A 20,424-nucleotide genomic window follows, 5' to 3' on the forward strand; every position below is an offset into this window, starting at 1 on the left:
ACATACGTGATTGAATCGACCAGTTTGATACACATAAAAACTGATGCTTTTTAAAATCTGTGGCTTTGAGTTGCGACATGATGCAGGGTGAGTGTGCCAGATTCGTGGATGGATCGGTCGACTTGGATGCATTTCAAATGTCCTCTCCTTCCAGAACATTCTGAAAGGTGGAGGCTTCCTCGCTGTCAGGGCAGTGTGAGCTGCTGCTTGGTGACAGGAGACAGCAGAAATTCCCCAGGGCTAGAATGGATATTAGGACAAAGCATCAGAGAATCTGCTCCAATTTTTATCTAAAGTCCTGCATCGAGTTCTCCCGAAACCCCAGCAGGACATCTCAGTCTGGATTCTTCAACAAAAGAATGGTAAGAGAGGGAGAAATACAAGGGGAGGCACGGTGGCTAGCATTACTGCCTCACAGCGCCAGGGACCCGGGTTCAATTCCTGACGTGGGTCACTGTCTGAGTGGAGTCTGCACGTTCTCCCTGTGCCGGGTTTCCTGCGGGTGCTCTGGTTTCCTCCCGCACTCCAAAGATGTGTAGGTTAGGTGGATTGGCCATGCTAAATTGCCCCTTAGTGTCCAAAGATGTGCAGATTAGGGGTATTGGTAATGCAAATTTCTCCTTAGTGTCCAAACATGGGCGGGTTAGATGGATGAGCCATGCTAAATTGCTTCTCAGTGTCAGAGGGATTAACAGGGTAAATGCATGGGGTTATGGGGATAGGGCCTGGGTGGGATTGTTGTCAGTGCTGGCTCAATGGACCGAATGGCCTCCTTCTGCACTGTAAGGATTCTAAGTGTGAGGTGATACACTTTGGAAGGAGTAATTTGACAAGGAAGTATTTACTGAATGTCACGGTACCAGCAAGTTCTCTGAAACAAAAGGGACAGGTCAAAGGATCTTTTCTGTGCTGTATAACTCTGCTCCTTACTCTGATACCTCTCTGCTTCTCTGTCTACCTCCTACATTGTCTTTTCTTCCTCCGTCACCATGTCAGTTGCAGGGCTCAGCACTCTCCCTCCTCCCCCTCTTCCCCACCCCACACACACACACACACACACACAGAGTCAGGTAGTTTGTTCCATTTGGGAGATTCAAGCACATGATCCTTGCTGCCAACTGCCAATGCAATAGTGAAGGAGTGCTGCACGGTCAGAGGTGCCGTCTCAGGTAATGGGTTGAACCCTGACCTCACCACGAATGTAAACAATTCCTTGACACTATTTTGGAGCAGGAGTGCTCCCTCGATGTCCTGGTCAATATCATCCCCCAAGTAGAATCTCGACAGTGCAGAAAGAGGCCATTCAGCCCATCAGGCCTGCACCGACAACAAGCCCAGCCAGAATCTATCCCCCATAGTCTCACATATTTAACTTGCTAATCCCCCTGACACTAAGGGGCAATTTAGCATGGCCAATCCACCTAACCTGCACATCTTTGGACACTCAGGGGCAATTTAGCATGGCCAATCCACCTAAACTGTATGGGAGGAAACCAGAGGCCCTTGATGCAACCCATGTAGACTGGACGAGGTCCACACAGTGTGTTTTTAGGGTTAAATTCCATCTGCCACTTATCTGCCCATTTAACCATCCTGTCTATATTTTCCTGCAGCCCAAGACACTCCGTCTGTTAACCACCCAGCCAAACTTTGCCTCATCTGCAAACTTACTAATCCTACCCCACAGTCACCTATGTTGTTAATATAAATAGAGTCATCTAGTGCAGAAAAGGCCGTTCGGCCCATCAAGTCTGCACTAACAATAACTACCACTAAAGGCACACCAATCCCATTTTCCTGCACTTGTCCCACATCCCTGAATGTTGTGATACTTCAAGTGCTCAACCAAATACTTTTTAAAGGCTGCAATGTTTCCAGCCTCCACTACCTTTCCAGGCAGCACATTCCAGTTTCCCACCACTCTCTAAGTGAAAAAAATATTTTCTCAAATCCTCTCTGAATCTCCTGCCCCTCACCCTTAAAAACTATGCGCCCCCCCGCCTTGTGATTGACCCCTCAACCAAGCTGCTCTCTATTCACTCTGTCCAAGCCCCTCATAATCTTACACACCTCAATCATGTCCCCCTCAACCTTTTCTGCTCCAGAGAAAACAATCCAAAGTCTATCCAGTCTCTCCTTATAGCTCAAAACGCTCCATCCCAGGCAACATCCCGGTGAATCCCCTCTGTACCCTATCTATAGGAATTCTATAATTCCAAGCCTTTACTCCTTACTATAAACCTGGCCTTAGGCACCTCTGACATGGGGAAAAGATACTTAACCCTATCTATATTTCTCAATTTCGTATACGTCTATCGGCACCCCCCTCATCTCCTCTGCTCCAGGCTAATCTATGCCCTGACTAATGAAGGCGAGCATTTTGCATAACTTCCATCCTCCCTACAGTACTCCAGCTGTGGCCTAACCAACGCTCTGTACACCTCCAACATTGCTCTTACGCTCAGAGAGAGAGAAACAAACAGTCAATGAGACAAAGGAAGAGAGAGCAAGAAAACAAAACGGAGATGCAGAACAACAAATAGAGACAGAGATGGGTAGTGACAGATGGAAATTAGTGTCAAGGATATTCATGCCACTCTCAAATTTCACAGGCATCCAATTTAGGTTTGGTTGCTGCCTCAGTTAAAATAATGAACGGAGGAATCTCTCGCAAAGAAATTCAGAGGTTTTGACATCAGACAAAGCAAATGAGCCTGGCATCGGCCAGTGACTCAGTCAAGCAGAGCAGAGGCTGTCCGGTTAGAGAATGTCTGCTCACTCGTTCCTTGATCCTCCTTTCCAGTCCGAATGTTTATCTCTTCCCTTGTGTGTCAGGAAGTCCCCGGGCTGCCCTGACAGAGATGTGGTCCAATTCTGAGTGCCGTCTCAAGCTGGGCAAGGGGTTGGGAACTAATTACTTCAGCCCAGCTTTGACTACACGCTGGACTGAGGAACCACAGGGCACGGGAAGCCAACTCAGCCCTCTGTCCTGTGCCAACACTGAGCCACTTGCATTTATATAGCACCTTTCAGATAATAAAGGTATGCAAAATGCTCACCTTCATTAGTCAGGGCATAGATTAGCCTGGAGCAGAGGAGATGAGGGGGGTGCCGATAGACATATACAAAATTGAGAAATATAGATAGGGTTAAGTATCTTTTCCTCATGTCAGAAGTGCCTAAGGCCAGGTTTATAGTAAGGAGTAAATGGCTTGGAATTATAGAATTCCTACAGTGCAGGAGACCATTCAGCCCACTGAGTCTGCACGAGAGCATCGTACCAAGGCTGTCTTCGCCACCCTATCCTTGTAACACCATGCGTCTATCATGGCCAATCCATCCAACATGCATATCTTTGGACATTAAGGTGCAGTTTCGCACAGCCAATCCACCTAACCTGCGGATGTTTACACACTAAGGGGCAATTTAGTATGGCCAATCCACCTAACTTGCACATCTGTGGGAACACCTGGAGGAAACCCACGCAAACACGGAGAGAACGTGTAGACTTTACACAGTCACCCGAGACCAGAATTGAACTTGGGTCCCTGGTGCTGTGAGGCAGCCGTGCCAACCACTATCCCACTGTGCTGTCTATCAGAGGGGATCCAAGAAACATTTTTCACCTAGAAGGTAGTGGAAATATGAAACGTGCTGCCCAAGAGGGTGGTGGAGGCAGGGGGTCTTGCAACATTTAAGAAGCATCTGGATGAGCACTTAAATCACCAAGGCTATGGACCAAGTGCTGGCAAATGGGATTAATGTAGATTGGTATTTGATGGTCGGTATAGACTTGGTGGGCTGAAGGGCCTCTTTTTCAATGCTGTATTGCCCTATGACGCCATGGTGTTTCACAGGAGCATCGTAAAACTAAATTTCACATTGAGCCACATGGCCTAAATCTCAGCTACAGCGCAGGAGGAGTGCTAGTTGGCCCATCAAATCTGCACCAACTTTCTGACAGAGCATCCCATCCAGGCCCTAATCCCTGCTCTTCTCCTGTAACTCCACACATTTCATGGCCAATTAACTTTACCTGTACATCTTTAGACAAAAGGGAAATTTAGCATGGCCAATCCACCCAACCTGCCCATCTTTGGACAAAGGGGCAATCTGGCATCGCCAATCCATCTAATCTGCACACCTTTGTACATTAAGGGGCAATTTAGCATGGCCAATCCACCCAACCCGTACAACTTTGGACAATAACAAGCAGTTTAGCATGGCCAATCCACCTAACTGGGGCACTCAGAGAAAACCCACACAGGCACGGGGAGAACATGCAAACTCTGCACAGTCACCCAAAGCCAGAATTCGATTTGGCTCCTTGGCACTATGACGCAGTAGTGCTAACCACTGTGTGACCGTGCCACCCACTAGTTTCAAGAAAAACAGTGCTGCAGAAGTTGAGGGAGCAAATTCTAGAGGTTGGGGCCCAGTTAAATGTCCAATTATCAACGATGAAGCAATTATGGATGTTTGCTTTTCAGGAGATAGTTTTTTTTCATCCATCATATTTACATGAGTAAGGTTGTGATTACATGAAAGATCTTGCACTTAAAAGAGCTTCAATTTTAAGCTCTTGTACCTGGTGAGAATGGGGTTAAAGTCCCAACAATAGGACACCGCCTCCATTTTAACAGGCAGAGTTTGGGCATCACATGATGACCTCATTCACATTTGATGATGTAATTCAGAAACCAATGGCAATTTCAACAATAAACAGCTACAGTAGCATTATATATTTAAGTGGTTGCAGATTGCTTTCAGAGCTGATCACATGATTTGATGGTGATGTCATTAGGGTGTTGCAGAGTCTGCCATTTTAGTTAGTTTGTATTCTGTACAGGCCAGCGCTCTTAGAATAAATGCTGTTGTTAGTTTGAATCTACATGTGCAAACCACAGGCGTGTTTTTCCCAAAATAAATCTAAGTGCCCAATGATGGGAAAACGGGAGGTTTTCCCACCCGTTTTTTTGGGTGAGCTGACTTTTGATAATTTACAGCACTCTGTGCAAGAATCATGCCAAGTGGAGTGGGGGACGTGGGGGGGGGGGGGGGTGCGGTGGTGAGACTCATCCTGCTGGAGAGGTAAGCAGCAGAGTGCTCAGGAGGTCATTTTGTAAGTGTCAATCTCTCAACGTACTGGGAGATGAGCTGACGTGTCCGACCCCCATACCCCACCAATTGCCGGCCATAATACCACCCCCAATCTCTGGCTTCCTAATGGCCGGACCTGACCACCCACTGGCCGGGCCCACATGCAGAGATCCCCCCTTCCCAACCCCCCCACTCCCCAGTCTGGCTCCGTACCTGTTTGGCTCCACTCTGCGAGGCCCCAGTCCCTTGGCACTGCCCAGTGCCAGAGTGTGCCAGGCTGGCAGTGCCAAGGTACTGTCCCTTAAAGTAAAGCACATCCAAAAGGTCAGCAGAATCCCAGGTAGATCTCCTCCTTGTGGAGGCCCTGTGCTGAGAATGTGTTGGCGGAGATCCAGCCGGATTACATTGATAGACTGAGAGTTTAGTGATCTTCAAAGGCATTCAGAGCTTGCTCTTGGATATATGACTTTCCTTAATGCTCACCGATGGTAGAGAGTGAGAAGCAAATAACAGTAGAATTGACAATAGTGCATTGACTTACCTTACTTAGCTGCCCTTGTGAGCTGGTTGAACTTCTTCCTACACCCGTACTCTTGGCATGTCCCTTTGTCAAAACTATATTCCACTCTTTGCTTTAAAAGAAATCTCAAATAAACTTTTTATTTTCTATTTTTTTTCCTCTCAAAACATAAATAACATTGTAAATTATCACAGTTTGCAGCAGAGTTTGATACAGTTTTCAGAACACGACTTAAACCACTTCACAATGGAACTAACCGGAGATGTGCTAGAAGCCTGCGAGGAGGGCAGAAGAGGTAATAACATTTTTTTTTGGAAGAGTCTCAATGTTGTACGTACAAAGAATCTGTAGCTACTTATGCAGTCAGAACTGGGCTTACACATCTCAACACTTCTTACAATCTGCTAAAGCCTCTCGTGGGGGACATCTGGGACGGATCAGAGACTCACATCACTTTTGAATTTGAGATCTATGCTCCCCCCGCTCCCCTCCTCATTTGATCTGGGTTCCTGTCGATCAACATGTGGTCACTGCACAGCTGGAGTCACATTTTGGCATGTCGGGTCCATCAAGCCATTCGAACAGAGCACCCCCTCCCCTCCACCCACCTCTCCCCACCCCCCGCCCCCCCACACTTTGCGAGTAACCTGTTCTGGGGTGGAGGAAAGCTCTACAATGTCTAAACTGTTCATCGCTTAACCAGTACCTGACCGGCAGACTAAGTGCTACAGGTGCCTCCCATAATGTCACTCCCCAAGGACACTAACAGAGGCGGATACACCCCGAACGCAGGGTGTTCTGACCACCCACGGCACCGGGAGAGGGCTGTCTTTTAGGCCGATTGGATTCTGTCACAGGGACTGGATTAGAACGGTGCAGCGGAACAAATAGGGACAAAACACAAAACTCTGGAAATCATTCAGGAGGCAGTTGGATGACGCCTCCGTGGGAAAATGAATACAGTGTTTCCTGCAAGCCTGCTTCACTGGGGGAGGTGTGGCAGGCACGCAGCAGTGGAGGAGGCCATTGGGCCCATCGTGTTTGTACTTAGGTAGCACGCCACCTTTTAAAAAAAATCACAGAAAAAAAGGGGCGTGCTAACATTTCAGGTGCGGTGAAGGATCTGGTGAAAGATTTTAGACTCTTTGAGACACTGGAGGGTCTGTGTACACAGACAGCAGTCTTTGTTTCAGACAATGGGGCAGTTGTGTTTGGGTGCATAACTGGGTGGGGAAGGTGGGCACCTGGGGGCACAGTCTGCACACTTTCCTGGGATCGAGTTTCACAGTAGCTCATTCACAGGTGGGTGACCACGTCACTGCGGCAATTCGCTCTTTGGGATTCAGAATACAAGTGGGAATAACTTCTGTGCAGTGGTAAATTGACGCCAGCTCTCGTGTGACTGGGGGGGCGGGGGCGGGGGGTGCGGTGTGTGCGCAGCAAGTTACTGCAAACTCCTAACGTGGAACATATAGATGGGGGGAGCGGGTGGTGGGGGTTGGCTACAGGAACTAGCCAGATTTCAAATTAGAAGAGGAAACCACTGTTTAAGTTTATTTATTAGTGTCGCCAGTAGGCTGACATTCACACGGCAATGAAGTCAATGTGAAAATCCCCTAGTCGCCACACCCCGGCGTCGATTCGGGTACACAGAGGGAGAATTTAGCAAGGTCGATGAACTTAACCAGTACATCTTTGGACTGTGGAAGGAAATCGGAGCACCCGGAGGAAACCCAGGCAGACACGGGGAGAATGTGCAAACTCCACTCAGACAGTGACCCAAGCCGGGAATCAAACACGGGACCCTGGCGCTGTGAGGCAGCAGTGATATCCACTGCACCACCGTGCTGCCACATAGACCCACTGGGACAAACGGACAGTTTGTGTAACTGTGAAAGCTGTTGTTTATCCATGAAGTTTCCGGCACTAGTTGTGAATGGGCCCAGCTGGAGCGGAGAGAGGCGGAGAGGTCTAATTTTAACAGCTGCAAGCTGGGAGAGGCAGATGCAGCCCAGGGAGCATTAAAACACAAAATATATTCCAGAAAGGTAATGAGATTGGGTGGACTGTTCCCGATCTAATGGGGCTGCATTTGAGGGTAAAGCTGGATAAATGCATGAGGGAGAAAGGGGAAGGATACGTCGATGGAATGATGTGACTGACAGGGGGCTCGCGTGGAGAATAAAGACGGGCACGGAACAGTGGGGCTGAATGGCCTCGATGCTGTAAATGCTGTATAACTATGTTGTCCATACAATCATTGCAGCCACATCTCGGAGACGAATGAAGAGCATTTGGCTGCACCTTATACCATACTAGTTGTTAACCACTGACTTTGCAACAACTAGAAGCCCCATCTGTGTACGAGTGTTCGTGTATGTATATGTATGTGGGAGAGCGAGAGTGTGTGTGTTAGTATACATACATGTATATGGGAGAGCGAGTGTGTGCATGTGTGTGTTGGTGTATAGATATATATGTGTGTGTGTGTGTGTGTGTGTGTGTGTGTGTGGGACAGCGAGTGTGTGTGGGTGTATATTGATCTGTGTATATGTGTGTGGGAGAGCTAGTAAGTGCATATGTGTATTGGTGTCTGTATATGTGCGTGTACTTGTTGGATTATGTATGTGTGTGCATGTGTGTTGGTGTATATGTGTGCATCTGTGAGTAAATGTGCACATTCGCTGACACGTGTACGTTGGTGTATGTGTGAGCATGTGTGTCGATGTATGTATGTGTATGTATTGGTCCATTTGGAGGGGAGTTTGCAGAGTACACTGTAGAGTCCTGAGCAGCTTCACATGCTCCCGATGCCAGCGTGTCCTAGCCCGACTCGGTCAGAGAGCTGCGGCGTGCCAGGTGGGTGTGGCTGGTGCTCAGAACACGGGAATCCGTCAGGCTGCTGGTCGGCTCCTGCAGTGGGACAGAAAGAAACAGGGAACAGTGAAGGAGGCCGAGATACTGCCCTGGAAATCTCTCTCGTAGATCAGGTCAGAGACGGAGGCCATTTGGCCCATTGGGTTCACGCGTGACCAGCCTTGCAAAATATAAATGTCTCAGTCGCTTAGGGGATATGCTGGTTCAAGAACAGAAGAGTGGCCTGTGTGCACTCTTGGATCCAGAGGATAGGATTAAGTCCCCTCAGTCACGAAGGGTCACACTCATCTCCGAGGAGGAGGGCGGGTCTGTCAAGTGACCATCGCCAAGCTCATTGAATTTCTCACAAAAGAAAGACTGGCATTTCTATAGCGTCTTTCATGACCGCAGGACATCCCAGTCAAGGAAGGACTTTGTCATTACTGTTGTAATGTAACGTGACAGCCCGATTGTGCACAGCAAGCTCCCATAAACAGCAATAGGTTAAATGACCAGATCATTTAGCTTGTTATTGTGAGGTTGAGGGATAAATATTGGGCAGGCCAGCGGACAGACCTCCCTTCCCTGACTGATCGTGGAATATTTTACATCCACCCGAGAGAGAAGACAAGGCCTTGGTTTAAGAGACGGCACCTCTGACAGTGCAGCACTCCCTCAGTACTCCACTGGTGGTGTCAGCCTAGATTGTTCTGCCAATGGAATCCACTGCCACAGAATGGTGTGGTGGCCAGGTCGTTGAGTGTATTTAAGACAGAGCTGGATAGGTTCTTGCTTGGTAAGGGGATCAAGGATTAAGGGGAGAAAGCAGAAGAAGGGATTGAGAAACGTATCAGCCATGATTGAATGCCAGAACAAATTCAATGGGCCGAGTGGCCTAATTCTGCTCCTATATCTTATGGTCTAAGTCCTGAAGTGGGACTTGAACCCATAAACTTTTGGGTTAAAAAGTTAAGGTTTATTTATTAGTCACAAGTAGACTTACATTAACATTGCAATGAAGTTACCATGAAAATCCCCTAGTCGCCACACTCCTGTGCCTGTTTGGGTACATGGAGGGAGAATTTAACATGGCTAATGCACCCTAACCAGCATGGCTTTCGGTCTGTGGGAGGAAACCGGAGCACCCGGAGGAAACCCAGGCAGACACGGTGAGAACGTGCAGCCTTCGGACAGACAGTGATCCGAGCCGGGAATCGAACCTGGGTCCCTGGTGCTGTGAGGCAGCAGCGCTAACCACTGTGCCACCGTGTCGATAAACGGAATTCGGCACGACTGGGTCTGCCTAACTTTGTGACGCCCGAGTCCCAGCATCTCCGACAATGAAGCACTCACTCAGTACTGTACTGTGGTGCCAGCAAAGAGTGGGGAGCCAGTGTCCCAACATTCGGAGCAACAGGGGTGGAAGTTATCTACTGAGCCTGGACTAATACATAGCGGTGAATGTGAGCGAGGTGGCACTAATGGGTCTGATAAAGCCCATTGTAAAAAGCTGGAGAACCCCCATCGTAAAAAGCTGTTCCAACATTCGGAGCAACAGGGGTTGGGGCCATCTACTGAACCTATACTAATACACACTGGTGAATGTGAGCAAGGTGGCACCAATGGACCTGATAAACTCCATCGTAAAAAGCCGGAGCATGGATCAATATTGGTTTAAAAGATCTGGTCTTGTAGGTGCAGAGCGGGGTAAGAGTTTACCTGGTAGGTGTCTCCAGTTGTTCTGCTGCTCACGTTCAAAACATTCAGGGAATTTGCTCGTTTCATCCTGCAAGACAAAGATTTCTTTCATTTTTAACCTGCTGTAAGAACCATGCACCATCCCCAGCGGGGTGAGTTGCTGACAGGACTTCTAACCCACTCACAGCAACCCAGTTAGACATTCATCTCCCCGATCAAAATGCCCACCCTTTTTAATTTATATATTAACTATTATCGTCACGAGTATGCTTACGTTGACACTGTAATGCATTTACGGCGAAAATCCCTCAGTCGCCAGTTCGGGTACACTGGGGGAGAATTTGGCACGGCCAATGCATCTAACCAACCTGCCTTTGGACTGTGGGAGGAAACCAGAGCACCCGGAGGAAACCCACGCAGACACAGGGAGGACGTGCAAGCTCCACACAGACAGTCATCCAAGCCAGGAATCGAACCCGGGTCGCTGGTGCTGAGGGCCAGCTAGCCATTGTGCCATGTGTTGTGCATTGGCAACTTGGCACTATCCTATTGGGAGCCTTGGATTGCTCCCAATAGGATAGGGGGGTAATCGTAGAGAGGCTGGTGTGGTCTTGTACTGAAATATGCGCCTTAGAATTACCACCAAATAATCCCAGCGTAGGCACAGCATCGATTAGATCGAATAAAACTCCCTTTACATTCGTATGGCATAGTGACACAGTGGTTAGCACTGTTGCTTCACAGCACTAGGGACGTAGGTTCAATTCCTGGCTTGGGTCACTGTCTGTGCAGAACCTGCATGTTCTCCCCGTGTCTGTGTGAGTTTCCTCTGGATGTTCCAGTTCCCTCCCAAAGTCCGAATGGCGTGCTTGGTTAGGTGCACTGTGCTAAATTCTCCCTCAGTGTACCCGAACAGGCACTGGAGCATGGTGGCTAGGGGATTTTCACAGTAACTTCATTGCGGTGTTAATGTAAGTCAATTGTGAGACTAATAAATGAACTTGAAAATGTAAACAGATTTCCATTTGCTTAGGGATACAGGAGGGCAGGAATAGGTCTAAGGTTTAAAAAAGTCTATAAAAGGAGGAGGGAGGAATTCCAGAGTCTCGGAGTCAGGAAGCTGAAGGCAGGGCTGCCAATTAGGAAAATCCGAGAGGTCAGAACCAGGGAAGGGGGTGGGGACAAGCAGAGTCCTCAGAGACTTTGTGGGCTGGAGGAATGGCGAGGGCACCAGATGGAATTTTTAAAGCCTGTTAGATTGCAAGGCCTCTGTGGCACAGTGGAATTATCACTGGGCTAGTAATCCAGAGACCCAGGGTAATGCTCTGAGGACTAGGGTTCGAATCCCACCACAGCAGATGGTGAGATGTGAATTCAATAAAAATATCTGGAATTAAGAATCTACCGACGACCATGAAACCATTGTCGGAAAAACACATCTGGTTCACTAATGTTCTCCTTTAGGGAAGGAAATCTGCCGTCCTTACCCGGTCTGTGACTCCAGAGCTACAGCAATGTGGCTGACTCTCAACCGCCCTCTGAAATGGCTGAGTGAGACACTCAGTCCAAGGGGCAATTAGGGATGGGCAACAAATGCTGGCCCAGCCAATGACACCCATGTCAATTGTCATAAAAACCCATCTGGTTCACTAAAATGTCCCCTTTAGGGAAGGAAATCTGCTGTCCTTACCTGGTCTGGCCTACATGAGACTCTAGAGCCACAGTTGACTCTCAGATGCTCTCTGAGATGGAGGGCAGTTAGGAATGGGCAATAAATGATGGCCCAGCCAGCGACGCCCATATCAATTGTCATACAAACTCATCTCATTCACTAATATCCCTTTAGGGAAGGAAATCTGATGTCCTTACTTGGTCTGGCCTACATGTGACTCCAGAGCCACAGCTGACTCTCAGATGCCCTCTGAGATGGAGGGAAGCTAGGGGTAAATGCTGGGCCCAGCCAGCAATGCCCACGTCCCATAAAAATGAAAATAAAGGCCAGCTGCCGGTCAGGAGTTTCGTACCCGGGGTTCCTCGGCCGCGCATCCTGCGCCGTCACTCCTTTCAGCTTCCGGACCAACTTCTCGCTGCTTCTCCGAATGGAGTCGCGGAGCTTGGTGAATGACCCGCTGCGCTTCAGGCTCCCGAGCGTGTCCTGCGGGCGGGATTTCAAAAGGAGAAAATTAAAGCTGCGAGCATACTTCATCTCTGCGAGACCAACCTGCAACAACGCTGGTAGAAAGGGTTAATTCAAACACAAGCGCTGGTGGGGGGAGCTGAATACATGTAAACCTTTCAAAAAGGCATGACTTTAGCCAATAATACGTCCATTGTTTTAGGCTTCACGTCAAAGAAGGCTGTGTTGCCCTGGTAAGCTTTTGATTAGCTCTTAGATAAATTGAACCTGGATACACATCCTTGACTATTTTGCCAGCAGGTGACGCTTTACAGGGTTCAATAGCTACTGTGTGTTGCACACACCCATTCCAAACACAAAGAGCTGTTACGAATGGGTCTATTGGCTGTAAACGGCATCCGAGGCTATTGTCAGCCTGCACATGCCCTGTGCCATTTGCATCTGCTTTAACCCAGCTCAGTCACTTGGCAGACTCTGTCACTGTTAATATTCAGAGAGAAACAAAATCAAAACAGGCAGTGTTCTTGGCACACCCTCCCTCACCCCCTGCCTTAACACAGCAAACAGGTTATCAGACAAGAGAGAAGGAACAAGAGGTGGATGTTATTTAGTCTTCACGTGGTGAGTAGTGTTAGTATCAGGAAGGTCGCTGCATCGAGGAGACTGAAAAAGAGAACAGAAAGGGAGGGTTAGTGTGGCTAGAGAAAATGATTGGACTCATTACAGATTTAAAAGTAAAATTGTTCCGTGAATTCTTGTGTTCATCAAACACAAACACGTCAAGTGCACCTAGGGTTAGAAGCAGCGATCTTCACATCCCCCATCCACCGCCTGGCAGGCATGGGGAGGTTCAGCTTCCAACCGGCTTGCCAATTTGTCCAACTGTTAAGCGTGAGTGAAGAGAGCCCGGCCTTGCAAGGTCTGGCTTTGCCACTTCCCTCTCCATCAATATCAGGACCAGAGTAAAACTCGCTCTATACCGTTCCATCAAACACTCCCAGGACAGGTACAGCCCAGTATTAGGTACAGAGTAAAGCTCCCTCCACACTGTCCCATCAAACAGTGCTAGGACAGGTACAGCACGGGGTTAGATACAGAATCATAAGCCCTAAAGTGCAGAAAGAGGCCATTTGGCTCATCAAGTCTGCACCGACCACAATCCCACCCAGGCCCTACCCCCTTATCCCTATCGCTCTAACCCACGCATCTCAGGACGCTATGGGACAATTTTAGCATGGCCAACCAACCTAACCTGCACATCTTTGGACTGTGGGAGGAAACTGGAGCACCAAGAGGAAGCCCACGCAGGCACAAGGAGATTGTGCAAACTCCACACAGAGTAAAGCTCCCTCTACACTGTCACCCATCAAACACTACCAGGACAGGTACAGCACGGGGTTAGATACAGAATAAAGCTCCCTCTACACTGTCCCCCATCAAACACTACCAGGACAGGTACAGCACAGGGTTAGATACAGAATAAAGCTCCCTCTACACTGTCCCCCATCAAACACTCCCAAGACAGGCCAACATGGGTTAGATATAGAATTAGGAGCAGCGATAGTCCATTCGGACCTCATGCCTGTTCCACCATATGATACAATCATGACTGATCTGACTATGGCCTTGAATCTAACTTCCTGTCTACCCTTGAAACGTTTGATAATTTAGGGCTGGACTGGGGAGGGGTTTTATATTTACAGACCCAGGAACTGATCGAGTCACAAACACACTTTATGTAATGGGGTGAGTGGGTAAGCAGCAAACGGGGGAGCTGAGAGCCAGCTGTGGATCAGCTGCCGACGAAATGCTCCTGTGCAATTTTCCTGTGCATTGCCACGGGGTTTAGCCCATCATCGCGAGTGCCTGCACTTTGGGTGAAAGCTATCTCTGGGATCGATGAACAGCTAGCATGCAGTGCCAATTCATACTGTCAGTGTAGAACCGTACCAATCTCCTGGAGTTTAAAGGTCAATTACATCAACTACTTTAAACAATGGTCGCTGAAACTTTTTTTGTTCAGTATTTTTGTAGAAGCTTCATAGATTCCCTACAGTGCAGAAGGAGGCCATTCAGCCCATCGAGTCTGGACCGACAACAATCCCTCCCAGACCCTAACCCCGAAATCCCACATATTTACCCTGCTAATCCCTCTAATCTACATATCCTGGGATATTATGGGCAATTTAGCATGGCCAATCCACCTAATGTGCACATCTTTGGACTCTGGGAGGAAACCCGCACAGACACGGGGAGAATGTGCAAATTCCGCACTGACAGTGACCTGAGACTGGAATCGAACCCGGGTCCCTGGCAATGTGAGGTTGCAGCGCTAACGCTGCGCCACTGTCCTGCCCCTCCTGAGGGACAGGTTTTGGCCCATGTCAGCAGGGATAACTCCCCTGCTCTTCTTCGAAACAGTGTCATGCCATTGCTTCTGTCAACACCAGGGAGCAGCAGCAGGCAGGGCCTGGATTGAACATTATTATCTGAAAGCCAGCATGCTTCAACAATGCGACACTCCCTCAGTGGTGCACCGGGAGAGCGTTAAGTCACTGAAGTCTGCTCATCATCCAGCCTCAGCCACTCCTTTACGGCTGGTTCCTCTCCAGAGACCATTAATGTCCTTCAAATCGCACCCTCAATTCTCAGAACACAATGACTGCACCTCATTCTCCACCTTACTTGCTAAGAAATTAAACCCCAGGCCTTCCCTTAACAAACCCATTCCTTCCGCGGCTAACACTGGCACCAGAATGGTTTGATTTTACGCTCAACACTTTTCCCTTCGATTCTCTTTAAAGCTCAAAGTTGGAACAGAATTAATTCTTGCCCCTGTATCTAGGGAAAACCCTCCAGGTGCCCTCTGGTCTAGCACACCGAGGGAACACATGCCTGTACCCTGACAAGACTGTTATTACCTCCAGCTCCTAATCTCTCTTCTGCGCCTTCTATTGAAGAACATAAGAAATAGGAGCAGGAGTAGGCCATCTAGCCCCTCGAGCCTGCCCCGCCATTCAATAAGATCACGGCTGATCTAATAGTGCTTCAGTTCCACTTACCCACCTGCTCCCCATAACCCTTAATTCCCTTATTGGTCAGAAATCTATCTACCCGTGACTTAAATACATTTCACAAGGCAGCCTCCACTGCTTCAATGAGCAGAGAATTCCAAAGGCTCACTACCCTCTGAGAGAAGCAGTGTGATGGTATATTTTCTGTTTAAGGTAGGGCTGCTTTAAGTGGCAGTATTTTGTTACAGGAGTCAACTTGGCTTGGAAAACATGCAGCTCAAGTGCTGAGAATGCAGCATTATGTCTAATTTTAGATCGGGATACTTTGTCAGGATGGCAGAGTGGTAAAGTGGTCACACTGCTGCCTCACAACACCAGGGCCCTGGAGTCAGTTCTGGTCTGACTGTGTGTGGAGTTAGCGCATTCTCCCTGTGTCTGCGTGAGTTTCTTCCGGGCGCTCCGGTTTCCTCCCACAGTCTGAAAGACGAGCTGGTTAGGTACATTGAGCCGAACAGGCGCCAGAGTGTGGCAGCTAGGGGAGTTTCACAGTAACTTCATGGCAGTGTTAGTGTAAGCCTTACTTGAGACCAATAAATAAATAAATAAAAGGAGTTTGCACGTTCTCCCCACATCTGCATGGGATTCCTCTGGGTACTCCAGTTTCCTCCCACAGTCCAAAGATGTGCAGGTTGGATGGACTGACCATGCTAAATTACCCCTTGGTATCCAAAGATGTGTAGGTTAGGGGGATTATCCATGCTAAATTGCTTATTTGTGTTCAAGGATGTGCAGGGTAGGTGGATTCACCATGCTAAGTTGCCCTTTTGTGTCCAAGGGTGTGCAAGTTAGGTGGATTGACCATGCTAAATTGCCCCTTAGTGTCCCAAAATATGTAGGTTAGAGAGATAAGCGGGTTAAACACATGGGGTTATGGGGATAAGCCTGGGTAAGTTGCTCTGTTGGAGACATAGTGCAGACTCAATGGCCTGAATGGCATCCTTCTGTGCTGTAGGGAATCTATGATCCTAATCGACCTTTTGTTTACTTGTGTTCTCCTGGTATTTTAAACTAGGTGTGCAGAGTCCTGTGAGTTTTGATTAAATTGATGGATAGTGTCATGTGGTTAATGGAAGTAGCTAAGCTTGCAGGAAAAAACTATTTCATTTTCATTTTAAACTAAGAATAGTTGCTGCCTGAAGCTGATGGAAGAAACAAGCATCTCTCCGTCGGTCAACTCTCTTGCCTCAAAGGTTTTCTGAAAGCTTCAAGCCTGTTAACCGAAATCAAAGCAAGTATGCCTATGTTTTGCTAACTAATTTTAAAGAGGAGTTTGAGTCTATAAGAGAAATATTGCTTGATTGGAACCAATAGTGACAAGTTAGCAATTAAGAATTCTATCTTGTCATTTTTAAGTATTGTTCAATTGTTAAAGGTTAAGCTAATTCATTTGTTATAGTTAAACTGTGTTGTTAAATGAAATTCATTTTGGTAAAAGCTCCCTGGTTTGTCAGTAGAATCATTCTTGGAGTGATACACCTTATAAGAACATAAGAACATAAGAAATAGGAGCAGGAGTAGGCCATCCAGCCCTTCGAGCCTGCCCCATCATTCAATAAGATCATGGCTGATCTGTCGTGGCTCAGTTCCACTTTCCCGCCCTCTCCCCATAACCCTTAATCCCCTCTCCTATCAAAAACCCATCAACCCGCGTCTTAAAAATATTTAGCGAGGCAGCCTCCACCACTTCAACGGGCAGAGAATTCCAGAGATTCACCACCCTTTGAGTGAAGAAGTTCCTCCTCAACTCCGTTCTAAACCGCCCCCCCTTTTATCTTGAGGCTGTGCCCCCTAGTCCTACTGTCTTTTTTGAGCGGGAAGAGTCTTTCCACCTCTATCCTATCCATCCCATTCATCATCTTATACGTCTCAATGAGATCTCCTCTCATTCTTCTAAACTCTAACGAGTACAAGCCCAGTTTATTCAGCCTCTCCTCATAGCTCAACCCCCTCAACTCCGGTATCAGCCTAGTAAACCTCCTCTGCACTCCCTCCAAGGCCAAAATATCTTTGCGCAGGTGTGGCGCCCAAAAATGCACACAGTACTCCAGTTGCGGCCTCACCAATGCCCTATACAGCTGCAGCAAGACCTCCCTACTTTTATATTCAATCCCCCTCGCTATGAAGGCCAGCATCCCATTCGCCTTCCTGACCACCTGTTGCACCTGCAAGCTGGGTTTTTGCGACTCATGCACAAGGACCCCGAGGTCCCTCTGCACCGTCGCCTGCTGCAGTTTTTCGCCCCGTAAGTAATAGTCCTTCCTACCATTCTTCCTACCAAAGTGGACCACCTCACACTTGCCAACATTAAATTCCATTTGCCATTTCCTGGCCCATTCGCCCAGCCTATCTAGATCCTTCTGCAGACTCTCCACACCCTCCGCACAATTTGCCGTTCCCCCAATCTTGGTGTCATCAGCAAATTTCGACACTCTACACTCGGTTCCCTCCTCCAGATCATCTATATAAATGGTAAAAAGCTGAGGCCCCAGCACCGACCCCTGGGGCACTCCACTAGTCACCATCCGCCAATCCGAATAGCACCCGTTGACCCCCACTCTCTGCCTCCTATTTGACAACCAATCCTCTATCCACGCTAACACCCTACCCCCAACTCCATGTCCCTCGACCTTCTGCAATAACCTCTTGTGAGGTACTTTGTCAAACGCCTTCTGAAAATCTAGAAAGACCACATCCACCGGCTCTCCTCTATCCACCGCCCTAGACACATCCTCATAGAACTCCAGTAAATTTGTCAGACACGACTTCCCTTTAATGAAACCGTGCTGCGTCTGCTCTATCAAGCAATTCCCTTCAAGATGCCTCGCAATTTCCTCCTTAATGACAGATTCTAACATTTTACCTACCACAGGCGTTAAACTAACCGGCCTATAATTCCCCGCCTTTTGCCTGGCACCCTTCTTAAACAACGGCGTAACATTAGCCGTTTTCCAATCATCCGGCACTTCCCCGGAATCCAGCGACGTTTGGAAAATAACCACCAAGGCATCCACTATCACCTCCGCCATTTCTTTCAGAACCCTTGGATGCATTCCATCCGGTCCTGGGGACTTGTCCACAATCAGCCCCTCCAGTCTGTCGAGCACCGCCTTTCTAGTAACAGTAATGTCATTAAGACCCTCCAGTCCTACCACCTTTCCATCGCTAACACCCGGCAAATTATTCACGTCCTCCTCTGTGAAGACAGAAACAAAAAAGTTATTCAATACCTTAGCCATATCCCCATCCCCTACCACTAGGTCCCCTTTCTCATCCTCTAAAGGACCAACATTCACCCTAGCCAGCCTCTTCCTTTTTATATATTTATAAAAACTCTTGCTATCCTTTTTTATATTAAGTGCTAGCCCAGCTTCATAGTTTCTCCTACCCTTCCTTATCAACTTCTTTGTCAATCTTTGTTGACATTTAAACCTCTCCCAATCCTCTTCTCGCCCACTACTCTTAGCTACTCTAAATTCCTCCGCTTTTAGTTTAACACTTTCCTTCACCTCCTTCATTATCCACAGCTTATCCCCACGTTAATGCCAAAATAGCAAATTGATGGGTCTTTTCTGTGTAATATTTCTTGGAGTTTTTGATCGGTACCCTAACAACAGGTTCACCAACATTCGAAGCAAAGGAGACTGGAGGGGATTTGATGGAAGTGTACAGGATCAGGACACGTTTGGACAAGGCTGAGAAAGATCATTAGATACAGGATCAAAATTGAGCCATTCAGCCCATTGCATCTGCTCCACTCTTCGATTATGGCAGATACATTTCTCAACTGCATTCTCCCACCTTTTCCCTGCAATCTTTGATTCCCTTACCAATCAAGAATCTATTTATTTCTGTTTTAAAGATGTTCAATGACCTGGCTCCACTGCCTTCTGTGGCAGTGAAATCCATAGATTCACCATCCTCTAGCTGAAGACATTCCTTCTCATCTCAGTTCTAAAGGGGCATTCCTTTACTCTAAGATTCCTAGTCTCTCCAATGAAAACATTTTCCCTATGTCCATGCTAATATAGAGGTATAGGGGAGATAGACGTGAGATTTGGGTGAAGAGGTGAGAGGGGAGGGTGGGTGGAAGATGTGAGGAAGAACTCTCTTCATGGATTGGATGACAATGACCTGAAAGTCACTACCTATGAGGGTGGTAGCAGCGGAGACAATGAATGGTTTTATAAAGAAATTGGGTAGGTGTTTGAGGGAAATGATTCTGCAGGGTTAAGGGGATAGAGTGGTGGGAGGAGGGAGAGAAGGGACAGGACTGATTGGATTGTTCCACAGCGGGTCAACACAGATTTGATGAACCGAATAGTCTCCCTTATGACTAATAAAGCTGCTTTCCTCTTTTATCTTCATTGCAGTGGCTTTTACTGTTGGCTAATCTCCACTCTGATTTACCCTGCAGCGCCTCCCCGGTTTCCCGGGTGGGGTCCTGCACTCTGGGACATTGCCCCCACTGCTACTTCCCCTCCCTTCCCTCCACCACTCCCCTTCTCCCCTCCCCACGACCACCACCACCCACCCACCACCCGTGCTTCGGAACGAAAATATTACCGCATTTGCAGTGATGGGAATTGCTAATAACGGTCACCGGTCACATTTAGTTTCCCCACCGCACCCCACTATCCACAGCCCCTCGAGGGATTCACTGAGCTGCTGGAATTCTTGCAGCAATATCACTCGAGGAAGCAGCTAATTCCTCAATAACCTATGACGTACTTACCCCATTCCATTCCAGTGCCATACTCACTTCCTCGCAGCCCTCCGGCCCATTTGCAAATAAGACAGTGGTGGCATCCAGGTATTCACAGGGGTAGGGCCGCCAGTAGGGACGGGCTTCGAGTGTGCTGCCCAGTGCCTGAAGAGGAAGGCATACGGATCAGTAAATGGGCGCTGTTGACATCTGGGAGATTCAGTAAGATTGTGCACCTACTGTTCTCCCGATTCCAAATCAGATATTACTTCCGAACAACAGGATGCATTAGCATTCACAGGTTCCTGTGACAGGTGAAGCCAGGGAGTGGGGGCTG

General features: G+C 48.0%; 1 protein-coding gene across 5 annotated transcripts in view; it reads right to left on the reverse strand.

The window, feature by feature from the left end:
• Nucleotides 1-6,246: 6,246 nt before the first annotated feature.
• Nucleotides 6,247-20,424, reverse strand: part of klc3 (kinesin light chain 3) — an 87,839-nt gene continuing 73,661 nt past the window's right edge. For 4 of the 5 annotated variants that reach the window (XM_080183977.1, XM_080183974.1, XM_080183976.1 and 1 more), the window contains exons 13-16: nucleotides 20,118-20,252; nucleotides 12,199-12,329; nucleotides 10,196-10,262; nucleotides 6,247-8,533 (exon numbers count right to left, since the gene is read on the reverse strand). In XM_080183977.1, the coding sequence (XP_080040103.1) occupies nucleotides 8,444-8,533; nucleotides 10,196-10,262; nucleotides 12,199-12,329; nucleotides 20,118-20,252 (423 nt within the window). In that variant the 3' untranslated portion in view covers nucleotides 6,247-8,443. The remainder of the gene's footprint in view (nucleotides 8,534-10,195; nucleotides 10,263-12,198; nucleotides 12,330-20,117; nucleotides 20,253-20,424) is intronic. The other variant, XM_080183978.1, reaches the window with a different exon arrangement.

Source organism: Carcharhinus amblyrhynchos, unplaced genomic scaffold, assembly GCF_965287045.1.
Source record: "Carcharhinus amblyrhynchos unplaced genomic scaffold, sCarAmb.v2.hapA scaffold_505, whole genome shotgun sequence".
NCBI classification, from domain to species: Eukaryota; Metazoa; Chordata; class Chondrichthyes; order Carcharhiniformes; family Carcharhinidae; genus Carcharhinus; species Carcharhinus amblyrhynchos.